The 14,147-nt window shown below is 33.5% G+C and overlaps 1 protein-coding gene across 8 annotated transcripts in view; it reads right to left on the reverse strand.

Annotated features, from left to right (window-relative positions):
- The window catches only part of NEO1 (neogenin 1), a 229,106-nt gene that overhangs the window by 153,055 nt on the left and 61,904 nt on the right, over nt 1-14,147 (reverse strand). For all 8 annotated transcript variants that reach the window (XM_081292171.1, XM_081292172.1, XM_081292167.1 and 5 more), the window contains exon 2: nt 857-1,174. In XM_081292171.1, coding sequence (XP_081148297.1) covers nt 857-1,174 — 318 coding nt within the window. The remainder of the gene's footprint in view (nt 1-856; nt 1,175-14,147) is intronic.

Here is a 14,147-nt window from a genome sequence, read left to right on the forward strand (position 1 = left end):
ATTCAACTAAAGGATCACTATATGTATCTTAAGAAACACTAGTGTTCACTACAAAGCAGACATGACTTATTTAGAAACCATATCTTATTTCTCTAGATTCTTAATTTCTCTTAACACTTTTCATCATTATTCAAATAAGGATGTTCCAAAAGGGAGTGAATATTCTTCCCTTTACAAGTTTCTGCTCTTCACCTTAATATATATACGTGCGCGTGCTATAAATTTTCAATTAGTTAATTATATGCCCATCCCTTAGTTAAGGCATAAAGGCACCAGGATTATGGCTTCACTATAAGTTTCAGAAAACTATCCCAAATTATTATGCTCGGTAGGATAAAAGTCAGCTGTCAAAGTGATACAGTTTTTCTATATAGCTTCTGTCATTTCCAAGTTATAAATTAAACAAAACAAAAGAAACAAACAACAACAACAACAAAAAAACTGTCATACCTCTGACACCAACTATACCATAAAACAAGCTGAGTTGGACATTGTGGTATATGCCTAAACCCAGTGGCTCAGGAAGATAGCTTCAGCAACTTAGCAAGGCCCTAAGCAACTTAGCAAGACCCTGTCTCAAAAAATAAAAAAAATAAAAAAATAAAAACGGGCTAGGGATGTGGCTCAATGGTTAAGCACCCCTGGGTTCAATCCCCAGTACCAAAAACTACTAGCTTCTTCCATACAGAACGGAACAAAACCTAACATAGTACTATACCCTTGGTATATAAATGCAAAGTTGATATTTGTTAAATGTTCTTTTATCAATTACATGAAAACTCCAAGAAAATGCTTTTATTTAGATTTATCCTGCATAAAAATATGATTTGCAAGCAAATCACTTAATAAAACTTACCTGCTACTGTCAGCTTGGCTGTTCTGCTGACAATAGTTCCAAGACTATCAACAGTGGCCACACACTGATAATAGCCTTCATCAGGTTTATTGTGTTTGGAATGCACCACATTGCTGATAAATAAAGATCCATCTGGAAGAAGCTGGCGTCGATCATCTGATACTAAGTTTAAAAAAGTTCCATCTTTTTTCCATTCGATTTTTGGAGAAGGCTCAGAGTATGCTGAACAATTTAATATAACAGAGGAGCCTCTAACCGAGAGTGTATCCACTGGTTCCACCAGAAAATAAAATGGAGTGAATGTTCGAATGCTGGCACCTACAAGAATAAAGAAAAAGAACAAATTAGGCAAAACTTCCTCCTACCACTTCTGTAAGAAACTAAAATATGTTCACAAATTATTTCTAAGCACTTATGTTCTTTAGGTATGATACATAAATATAATCACTTTACTCTGAATATCTAATAAGCAAAATTTACTTCTTATTAGCAAAGTCGAATTTGACTCATTTAGAACATCAAAAAAGAAAACCTTCTATTTGAGATAAGTCTTCTTAGATGATGTAACTATTAAAAGTTTTATTTCAAACTCCACAATGGATTTATAAATATTTAAAATTGCTGTATGCAAAGTGAAATTTTCTATAGAACATGAAGCAGAAAATTGAAACAATTCTTTGTTAAGCTTTTTATGTTTACTGACTGCCTATATTCTGTTCACAAATTCACTATTTATAGCTCTTCTGCATTTTTCTAATAGATTATTTATTCTATTGAATTAAAAGCAAAATTTGGGGCTGGAGTTGTAGCTCTGTGGTTGAGCAGTTGACTAGCATGTGTGAAGCACTGGGTTTGATTCTCAGCACCACATATAAATAAATAAAATAAAGGTCCATCAACAACTTTAAAAAAAAATTTAAAAAGCAATCTTTGATCATGGCTATCACGTTTTGAGAATATCCTTTTTCTATTTGGCCTTCCAACTTTTCTTATAAGAAAATAAAAAATTATAAACTACATAAAATTAAATCTGGTAGAATTACAAAGGTCTTTATCCCAAGATTATAAAAAATTTTAGTCTTGTTTTTGTTCTCTTAATTTTGTTGTTTCATTTTCTACATTTAATTTTCATCTAGAATTCACTTTGATGTAAAGAACACAGGAGAAATCAGAAATTTTTCTAAGTGTCTGGTCAATTCTTTAAACATGGGAAGAACAAAATTTAAAGAAAACATTTATTACAAACTTTATCTCAGGGAAAGCTTTCCAACTTAGAGCTTTACCTCTTTCCTTAAAACACACACACACACACACACAAAAAAAAAAAAAAAAAAAAACTCTTGCTGATTACCTTGCCTATAAATAGCTCAAATCATAATCAGGTTTCTTCACCAGAGAAGTCTAGTCCAAAAAAATGACAGTAAGACTGTTTCTCAAATACATAAACACATCCCTTACTTATAATTTACATTATGAATTTCAGAATGGCACTGATTTTGAACTATAAAATGAGTGATTAGTTCTAAAAAGTATGAAATACAGTGGCAGAAGGAATGATATTCAATTATTTAATATTCAATTGCTTATAGCAATAAGCAAATATCAATTCCAAATCCAATCACTTAGCACTCCACCTCCAAACATTACAAAGGGATGTTAGAAAAGAATTTCACATCTCCATCCCCATTTTATGACTATGAAATACATTTCTCAAGTCCAAAACTCTTGAAAAATGAGCTTAAGAATTTTTTTCAAAAGTAACCTGCATTATTTTCTTTCTTATTACTATTAAAAGTTTTATATTGCATTAATATACCAATACTAGAGTAAAATAAATGAAAATGTAAGCAAAAGGGAAGTACAATATCATAGCTTAAATTATGGTTCTTTTTCTTTCCTGTATAACTATTACATCTTTATAATGACACCTGAATTTAAATACAGGAACTTAAAAGAAATAAATGTATTAGGTTGGCAGTCAAATATGCAAAATTAACTATTTCAAATATTTTATTACAGATACTAATAAACAAAACCCCAAACATTTTTTAAAATTCAAACTTTTTGCCACTTAAAATACCAAATATAAAATACCAATATATATATATATATCAATTTAAACATATTATAGTTTAACATTCTGCCTTGCTTTGATTTTTTCATTTTAAAAATCCATATCCATTAAAAAGCAACTTGAACAAAAAACTACATATAGTCAAAAAATAAGGTAAAATTGTTTTCATAGGGAAGCTTATAAAATGCCTTTGAAAATAAGGGCATTTCACCGGCTGAGATTGTGGCTCAGTGGCGGAGCGCTTGCCTAGTGTGTATGAAGCACCGGGTTTGATTCTCAGCTCCACATAAAAATAAATAGTTGCCTGTTGACAACTAAAAAAATATTAGAAAGAAAGGCATTTCAAATTTTTACCAAAAAAATTCATTCTATATTATTTAGAATACACAGCATTACTTAAATATTTATGGATATCATTTTTGTATTTTATTGCTCTAGTAGGATGGCAGTGATCTAAGATACTCTCTCTTCGCTTAAAACCTATCAAAAGGTTTACCACTGCCTTTTATGTGAAAGTCTAAAGAAACTCCTTAAGTGGACCTCCACTATGTGACCTGGCCTCTGCCCATCTCCTGCCCCCTTGCCATCACTCACTCTCCTACTGGTCTTCCTCAAGCTTTTGTCCCCTTTGCACCAACTAGTCCTGCCACTACCTTTCTCTCCAGTCAACACCTTGGCTTCCTTCGGGCTCAGCTTAAACATAATTTTCCCTGAAGTGCTGTCTATCCCTAGTGCCCAGAAAGATTGGTTTACCCTATTACACACAAGCATAGCATATCCTTTATCCACACAGCACCTCAAATGTTCTTAATCTTTAAATGGTAACAACATATTTGTTAAGGCAGAGAGGTTCTGAAACTTTCTTAGCTCCTGGTGCTTATTTTCTCAGTACATTTGTTCACAAATTCCCTAGGCCAAAAGGAAACTCTAACAGTTCCATTTATTTAATATTTAGGTGTTACTATAGTGACCCAGCCACATCAGTGTTCATAGCAGCTCAATTCACAATAACTAAACTATAGAACCAGCCTAAGTATGCTTCAACAGATGAGTGGGGAAAAAATATGGTGTACATATATATACATATACATACACAAGGGTATACTACTCATCCATAAAAAGAAATGAAATTATGGCATTTGCCAGTAAATGGATGGAACTGGAAACTATCATGCCAAGTTAAATAAGCTAATCCCCCAAAACCAAAGGCCAAATGTTCTAATATGTGGATCCTAGCTCACAATAAGGAGGTGAGGGAGGAGAGATAGGGAAGAATAGAAGTACTTTGGATTAGACAAAGGGGAATGAAGGGAATGGGGGGGGGCAATAGGAATAGGAAAGAGAGTAGAATGAATTGGGCACTACTTTCCTATGTGATTACATGACCAATGTGATTCTACAACATGTACAACCAAAAGAATGAGAAGTTATACTCCATATATGTATAATATGACAAAATACATTCTGTTGTCATGTATAATTAATAAGAATTTTAAAAATGAAAAAAAGTTAAGGGCATACAAATGATAAGTATTTCTGTCCTAACAAGTTAGTAGTAACCTTCTGAAAAAATAATACACATTAACTGAAAAAAACTCTAATTTCATTTTTTAATAACCACAATCAGTTATTATGGGATATATGCACCTATTGGGCATTACACATCTTCTCAAATTTAGGAATTATTTTAGATACTGCCACATACATTTCCTATTCCACAATGATTTCTACATGGCACTTTCTTTTTATCACAGCAAAAACTAAAAGCCCAATTTCACAAAGAATCACAGTAATGAAATGAAAGTGGGAAAACAGAATATTCAAAGCATCTTTCAGTGTTCAACACATGTTGCTGTTTCCATAGAAAGTATGAGTTATGCCTGGAAGTTCTCTGAGGTACCCCAGGGTATCTTAGGGTACAGTGTGTGAACTACAGGCTAGAGGTCTATCTTTTTGCACTGTTTTATTCAACCATATTTCAGTATCTACCTAACACAGTGGATGATAACAACCTCTAGATTATATAACCAGATAATTTCTAAAAACTTCCACTAGTCAAAGTATTAGTAAGATCACAGGTTCCATTCTAACACTAGCCAATTAGTATCACTCTCTCCTGTGCTAAGATTTAAGAACAAACAGAGTTTTTATAAATTCTGGTGAGTTTTTAAAAAATTATATGGAAGAGCTAGGCTCCATGGTGCATGTCTGTAATCCCAGCAACTCAGAAGTGGAGGACAGGAAGATTCCAAGTTCAAGGCCAACCTTGGCAACTTAGAGAAACCCTGACTCAAAATAAAAATTTTAAAAAGGCTGGAAGTGTATCTCAGTAGTACAGCACTCCTGAGTTAACACACATATACACACACATAGTAAAAGAAAGCCAAGAAAAGCCAAAATACTTTTATAGAACAAAGTAACGGACTTCATTCATCAGTTAACAATATTTATAAAATATAAATATTTTGTAACTAAGCCATTATGGTTCTTAAACAGGGGATTAAAAAAAAAGTCATGAAATCGGCTATAAAGCCTAAAAACAGAGAAGTACATATCTTAAAATGCATTGTGCAATAGAGATGACATTTTAAATCAACCAGAGAAAAGAATGAACTATTCCATAAATGTTATCAGGACAACTGTTATCCTAGTCATATGGGGAAAAAAATGAGATACATACAACAGATAATAGTCAACATTTATGTTTCCATGTACCAGATACTATCCGAAACACTCATCTTCCCTATTTTCCAATCTTGTAAATTCATTTCAGCTTCGTTATGACCTGAGGAGATAGGTCTTACTGTCATTCCCATTCAGGAAAGGAAAATTAAAGCACAAAAATGCTAAGTAACTTGTCGAAGGTCACATGGGTAACAACAGAACCAGAGTCTGTGATCTTAACCACTATACTTTAATGCCACTGAATAAAAAAATAAAAATGCATTCCAGGCATATAAAAAATAGGTAATAAGAATCTTTGAAGATATTTTAGGAAAACAGAAGCACAGTCCTGAAATTAGACAACCTTTTAAATCAAAACATAACAGCTCAGAGTTAGGAAAGAAAAAATAGATGAGCTTCACTTTCCTGCATTTAAAACACAATGCATACACTTTTTTAATGGCAAAATACAGAAACAAAGCAGTCAAAGAATGAACTGGAGAAAAAAAAAAACTGTATCACCTACAACAGAAAAGGAGTTTAGAAGTTTAAACCACTCAATAGAAAAATGGCTAAGACTATATTTCAGTAAGTCTTTATTTACAAATATATGTGGTAGGATGGATATGATCCATCAACTATAGTTCAATGATCCCACCTGCCTTAGAATATTATGCAACAAAAAATGAGCTGTATTTCTGTTGATCTGGAATGAATTTTGTGATAAACAAAAAAATGCCAATGAATATAAATTATATGATGTCATATGCATATCATTATGTGAGCATTGGGGTAAGTAGGAAGTGTATATCAGATTGTCAACACAGATTATTGGAAGGGGAAGAATAGAAAGGGATAAAAAAAATCTCCTTTTTTGCATATAAAATAATCTCATGATAAAAATCAGTTTGTTAGACAATCCTTTCTTGGGAACAGAGGATTATTTTTTAAAAGATCTATTACCATTTTTTAACCACTTTTTGTTTGTCATAGTAGGAGGGTTATAGATGCTCCCAAGCTGACTTCATATAAAAATTGTCCTTTGTTTCTCACCAGGGTCCAGATTTCCCATCCATGTAGGTTTGCTTAATATTAGTTTATTATGGCCAGAGTCACTGGACAAATTATTCTGAAATAAGCTTAATGATCTTTGTCTGCTACCTTCTATATTCCCAAGTCTCTGCAAATTTCTCACTTCTTAATGGAGTAGCTCACTTCTTGATAGATTAGTCCTCACTTTTTGATAGAATACTTCACACCTCTTGATAGAATTCCATCTTCTAAAAGTAAAATAACCACAGGGAACTTGTTTCAGTTGTAAACCCCTTCCTCCAAATATCAACAAATCACCATCACTCACTATATATCTTAATTATGTGGCCAATAATAATTCTAAAATTTATTGTACACCAAGTAAAAATATAACATATGGTTTTGAATACCAGCAGAAATAAAGTATATCTGTCCTATTAGCCAAAGAGGTTTGAAATTTAACAACAAAAATGCAGAGAAAGAAAAGCATTTTTGTACACCTACAAATGAAAGCACTGTTTAATGTTCTTCAGTATAAGAAAATTACCTCTTTATTATAACTAAGAGGTCTTCATATTTCTTCTGACCATTCCATCCCATCCAGTCTCTAAATGCTATAGTTCATGTGTCCCAATCCTTTAGTATCTACTATCACAAGTTCTCAATTTATACTTAAAGTTGAAAAACTGGAAAAATTAAAATAATTTAACATTCATAGAGCTCAACTAAATGCATTCATGTTATCGATTACTCGCAGACAACACTGAAGAGTTGACAAATTATCTGCCACTTTGCTATATAAAAATTAGTGTTCCTTGCTCCAGAGCTCAGCATCTCTCTGCTCTCTACAACTAATTCCTTTGAAGACTGAATCTACCTCCAACCCTCATCTTCCCTATTTTCCAATCTTGTAAAACATCTCCCCTGGGGGGAAAATATATAATTAATCATTAATATTGTTAGATCACTGTGTTGAATAAACGCATAGTTTTTTTTTAATAATACTCTTGTTTTTGGGGGGGAGAGAGGGAGAGGGAGGGAGGGAGGGAGGGAGAGAGAGAGAGAGAGAGAGAATTTTTTTAATATTTATTTTTTAGTTTTTGGTGGACATAACATCTTTTTTTATATTTTATTTGTATGTGGTGCTAAGGATCAAACCCAGCGCCCTGTGCATGCCAGGTGAGCGCGCTACCACTTGAGCCACATCCCCAGCCCCAGCCCCAAAACACATAGTTTTTTAAAAACTTTGTGGTTACAAAGTATACCATAAAAACAGTGAATAAAAGCTGGATCTGAAATACTTGCTCAGCATCATAATGTCCTCTAGAGAAATTCAATTTCTGCAGGATGACAATTTTAAACTTTGATATGTTTCCATTTACAGCATCTACCTTCCTAATCATTCCCCCAAATTTAAAAAAAAAATCTGAATTCATTTATTCAACAAACATTATAAATAACAATGCTTTCCTTTTCTTTAACATTTAGTCTTTCTCCTCTTCTCCTTCACCCCCATGAGAAGGAAAGAAAAGGAAAGGGAGGAAGAAAATAAGAAGAAAGGAAGAGAGAAAAAAACACAGACACAGTGATATGGGGAAAAAATGAGAAAGTGAAGTCAGACAGACATGGTTTTGAATCCTAGCTCTGCTATGCTAGCTATTTTATTTCTGTGTCTATAATTTTCTTCCCTATCAAACAGGAATAATTATGCCACCTTTCAAAAAATTTTCTGTAAAGGTGACTGGGGATATGTATAAAGCTCCTGTGACACTGTTTGGCAGGTGTTCAGCAAACAGTAACTACTCATAGTACAAAAGCCTACAATATCTCCCCCAAACTGCCAACAATCTAGGACCTTAGTTTTAATCAATCATATTTTGGAAATTATCATGCATAAAATAATATGGACCTTATTTTACATTTTCAACCCCATTGTGACAATTGTTACGTATAAAATTGTGGTTTTAAAATTTTGCTTTCAATTGATACACTAAAACATTAAAATTATACATATTATTGGGATACCATGTTATGTTTTACATGTATGTACATTGCTTAATGTATAAATCAGGTTAAACAGTTATCTCCCGAGACATCTGTAATTTCTTTGTGGTGAAAACTTCCAAAATCCTTTCCTCTAGTACATTATTGCTAGGTATAGTCATCCTACTGTACTGTACAACAACACATCAGAACTTCTTACTCTTATCTTGGTATCCATTGATCAACATTTTCCCATCCCCTCAATACCATTCCCGCCTCCGGTAAACCATCATTCTACTCTCAACTTCCCTGAAATTAGTTTTAGAGTCCACATATGAAATCAGTTTTAGAGTCCACATATTTAGTTGTTCATGGACCTTTATTTTATTTACTTATTTATATGTGGTGCTTGATAATCAAACCCAGTACCTCCTCACACTTGCTAGGCAAGTGCTCTACCGCTGAACTACAACTCCAGCCCCTCCACCTGTTTCTTTTTACCCTTCTAGAATGTTTTTGGTTCGTACTATATTTCTGTTTAGACAGCACAGGACCAGACCATGTCATCCTCCATTAACATACTTTAACATTCTTTTTTTTTAATTGGTTGTTCAAAACATTACAAGGCTCATGACATATCATCTTTCATACATTTGATTCAAGTGGGTTATGAACTCCCATTTTTACCCCAAATACAAATTGCAGAATCACATCGGTTACACATCCACCTTTTTACATAATGCCATATTAGTGACTGTTGTATTCTGCTACCTTTCCTATCCCCTACTATCCCCCCTCCCCTCCCCTCCCATCTTCCCTCTCTACCCCATCTACATTTGTTAAAAAAGACAGTTGCACTATTCTGCAAATGGTAAAAATTAACAGAATTTTGATGGCAGATATAAGGGATCAAAACAAAGTTCTCTCCTTAGATGTTATATGTAAATAATTGGTCTTCTACAATAAACAGAAATTAAGTAATTTTTAAACAACTATCAGCATGCTATCTTTAATACCTACTCAAAAATATCTATTTAGAAACAAAGCATTTTAGAAACTTTTAGTTAAAAGTTGCCATAATAATTGACTAGTAATAAAGAAAAAGAGTAGTCACATGATTTGAGTGTCACCCACAAACTACTTATTAATACAAAGGGAGGAACTAACTGTACCTTTACTATGGACAGATCTGGAAATTATCATCTTAACTAAGGGATCAAATTCAGTATTACCAAGTAGTGGAACAACCTGGCATCACATATGTACTGGTGTGATGTAATAAGAAGCATGTGGTATTTTTTGCTAAGTGCCTAGCCTAAATCTAAGCAAGAAGAAATAATTACACAAATTTGAAATTGAGGCATTCTACAAGACAACTCCTTTCAACTCTTTAAAAAATAAAGTCAGTATCATAAAAACAAACAATAGCAAGAGGATTGTACTACATGAAAATCGACTCACAGAAACATAACAAATCAATAAGCCAACCATTACTGGATTCTAGAGTGCAAAAAAAATTGAGGGAATATCAGTGATTTTAAATTTTGAGTATATTATATAATATTATTAATTTTAATTTCCTAGATGTGATTAATAATAGTATTGTCCTATAGGAAAATGCCCTTATTTCTACATATTTCTGTAATATTAAAATGTTAAAAGAAAATACTGTTGGGTTATTGACTTTCTAAGCTATCGCAATATACCAGAAACTGCAACATGCTGCATATTCTCTTAGGAATAAAGACTCAAGAAAATTCTACCTCCATCCAGAAAAGTTACAATTCATAAACTTAATACTCTGGGTATAATTGATTTTTATGTAAATTTATACCACATTTCCATATAATTAAAGATTTACAAATTAATAACAAGATACATTTTAAGGAAAATATTCCAAATTTTCCATTTCCAAATAACAATCTATTGACTACCAAATATTTGAAGAGATATTTTGTTTATATGACAATAAATGTAACATCTTTATTTTTTATTAAGAACATAATTTATTCTACCATGCTATAAATAAGACCTATTACTTTATTTTTCTATATCAAAATTAACCATTACTGCCGGGCATGGTGGCACACACCTGTAATCCCAGCGGCTCAGGATCCCAAGTTCAAAGCCAACCTCAGCAAAAGCCAGGTGTTAAGTAACTCCGTGAGACCCTATCTCTAAATAAAACACAAAATGGGGCTGTGAATGTGGCTCAGTAGTCAAGTGCCCTGAGTTTAATCCCCAGTACTCAAAAAAAAATTAACCATTACTTCTCATTGCTATTTCAAAAGTGTACCTCTAGTTACCACATCTGTAGCTCAGGGAAACTAGATAAAATAAACTAAGAATTAAGTAGATTAAGAAGCTCTGAATAGGGGCTGTGGATATGGCTCACTGGTAAAGCATGTCTAAGACCCTGGACTTGACCCCCAGCACCATAAGGAAAAAACAAAACAAAAAAAAAAAGCTCTAAACAATAATCTAATTACCAAAGATCACTAGGTCCAAAAAGGTACATTACATTTTTAGAGAATAGACTTTTAAGATTTCTAGACTTGAAGGGATCTTTAAAATACCTGAAAAAAATCAACATAAAGAAGGCAGTTTGGCTCATAATTTCAGTGTATGGTATGTCAAGCGTACACTGAAACTTAACAGTGTTAAGCACTGTTGTTTTTGAGTCTGTGGTAAGGCAGAACATTGGTCAAGGACAATGTGATGGAATATTGCTGTTTACTTCATGACAGGAAGGGGTGATGAGAGGGAGGGAGAAAGGGGGAGGGAGAAAAAGAAAAAGGGGTTGGGGAGAGGCTGGAAACAAAAATATGTCCTTCAAAGACAGGACTCCAATGTTGTACTTCCTCCAACTAGGCTACACCTCCTGAAGTTTCCATCACCTCCCAATAGCACCACCAGCTAGGGACCAAGCCTTTAACACCTGATCCTTTTGGAGATATTCCAGATTCATACTATAATATGAGTACTATATGTTAAACACTTAGGCTAAGACAAGACACTTAGTACCTGCCCTCAGAATGCCTAAAGTAGAAGAAACACACAATGATACAATGCAAACAACCACAGAATAGTGTGGTAGGAGCCATGACAGGATATATACAAGGTGAGGAGAGAGTGCCTAGAGAGTGAAAGATGACATGCCCACAAACTGATGGGAAACCTGAGGATTAAGTAGGAATAAGCCAGTGAAGAAACAGAACACAGCCTCTTAGAGAAAAGAGCAAAGACAGAAGCCTAGAAACAATTGACAGAAGCTAAAGTGCAAAGTACACATGAAGTTACACATGAAATTAAGAAGTTTGGAAGTTAAGGAGGTTGGCTATGACTTTGAAGGGCTTTAAGATGAAAAGTGAAGATCACATTTACTATTTATTAAATGGATCATTCTTTCTGCAAAATTAGTTTGACAATGACAAGACTAGAAATAGTAAAACTGGTTAGGATGTCATGCAATACTCTGATGAAGACCTGTTTGGCAAAGTAGCAATAGAGACTAAGAAATGGGCAGATCTGATAAAGTTTTAGGGTGGAATCAATAAGCACTGGAGACCAGATAAAGGTAAAAATGAGGGTGAGAATAAATGTGGAGAGAGGGCAATGGAGGAGTCAAAGATGACAGACAAGTTTATGGCTTTTACAGTAGCTGAAATAGTCATGCCAATCAACGAGGAAGAGGACACAGTGAGGGAAATCTTGTGTTGCTAAAACATGGGGATTTCAAGTGACATGCATAGACAGGAACTCAGAAGAGATTCAGGATGAAGACACATGTCAAAACTGAAGTGCACGGAAAAATGAGACCAAGTTTTGTACAATACCAGCATATAAGAGATAGACAAAGAAAGAAACACCTGCAAAAGTCACAGAGGACAGAGAACATGGGAACATGGCATCCCAAAAGCCAAGGAAATGTTTCAAGGAGGATAAAGTGCTGAGAGTAAATATGACTGGGCCTCCATTCAACAGATACATACTGAGAAGATCACTGATGGTCTACACAAAAACAGCTTGAGTAGAATGGGGTGAGAATGGAGAGAGCACTAAAATGGGGAAACTGGATCATTGCACTGCACTGAAAACCCACTGGTGGTTATCACTGCATTTAAAGTTCAATTATGAGAATGTGGTTTTATCAAGTAGAAAGGGAAATAAAAGAGACATTTAAAATGGAATATTTCTAGGCAGATGAGATGAAAGTAACAATGAAGTAGTAGGATTAAAGACATGAGTAAATAGTGATCTATGGGAATTACAAAAGAAAAGAGAAGAAATAAACAGGAGTAAACTGAAATGGGTAAAAATGGCACAAGTACAATGCCAGAAACCAGGAACGACTAAAGACTATAGTGAGACCGGTATAATACTTAATATTTCAGCTTCACTGAGCAATGCCAAATGATGAAGGAATAGTTGTAGAAGCTGATATTTGAACTGGCATGAATGAGAAGTCACTGGAGATAAGTAAAAAAAAAAAATGATATTGGAAAAGGAAGCCAAGTAAACACTCAAATTATCCAGAACAAGGCAGACTTGGAATGGAAAGGAAGATTGTTAATTAAGATCCAAAATTTTTAGTGAATAAAAGTGAAATGTAAGTATAAATAGTGAACAAGAGAAGTACAGAATAATAGAATTCAGTGTCCCGCACCTTGGAAGACCAATAATTTTTAAAGAGAGTAACTAGTTCACATTTTTTAAAGCTATTTTTCCATTATTCTTCAACAATCAGCTATCTTCTAGAGAGTTAATACTGCTCTAAATATCTCTGAGAGTATTTTCCTCGTGGAAAACAAGTGTTACAGATCTTATTCAAGTACACTACCATATGTCTACAAATTGTTACCAAGTTCAACTAAGAAAATCTGAATAAAGATGCATTAATTTTCAAACACAAACAGCACATGAATAATTTATTGAAAGTTTCTGCCATCATCAGCTTCACTACCAAATAATATTTATTAAATTCCATAGGACAGCCTAATAACAAATATATGCAAAAGAGAACACAACACTGAGAATCCTTAATAATGAATCTTATGCTAGTAAAGTTGTTTTCAGCAAACAATGCTGTGCATGCACAAGCTCTCAATGCAAAATAAACAAGACATTTCAGGACCAATCCTGTTATAATCTCACAAAGTCTGTATTTGAGTTCTAGAATTCTATTCAACTGTATATTTATTTACTGATGTAAATAAATTGAATTCAAAATCTGGCTAACTCAATCTTGCATTAGTGATATTAAATCACAGACAATTTTCATTCACTGAGCTCTTAATCACTTAACACATCTCCAATATAAAATGACCTTGGAAGAAAAAAGAAGAGAAGGAAAAACCTCTAAAATATTGGAAAGATGTTAACAGTATCTAAAAGATAGGACACCGATTCCAGTATACTCACATGAAGTCATATACCTAATAACCAAAAGCTGTTGTAAATGCAACTCTGGGAGTAAAATAAGACTTCCCACATGGCTGCATGTCATCTTCACAAAGATGTATCATTAGTTACTAAAAT

The sequence above is a fragment of the Spermophilus citellus genome, assembly GCF_964194105.1.
Source record: "Spermophilus citellus genome assembly, chromosome: 4".
Classification (NCBI taxonomy): Eukaryota; Metazoa; Chordata; class Mammalia; order Rodentia; family Sciuridae; genus Spermophilus; species Spermophilus citellus.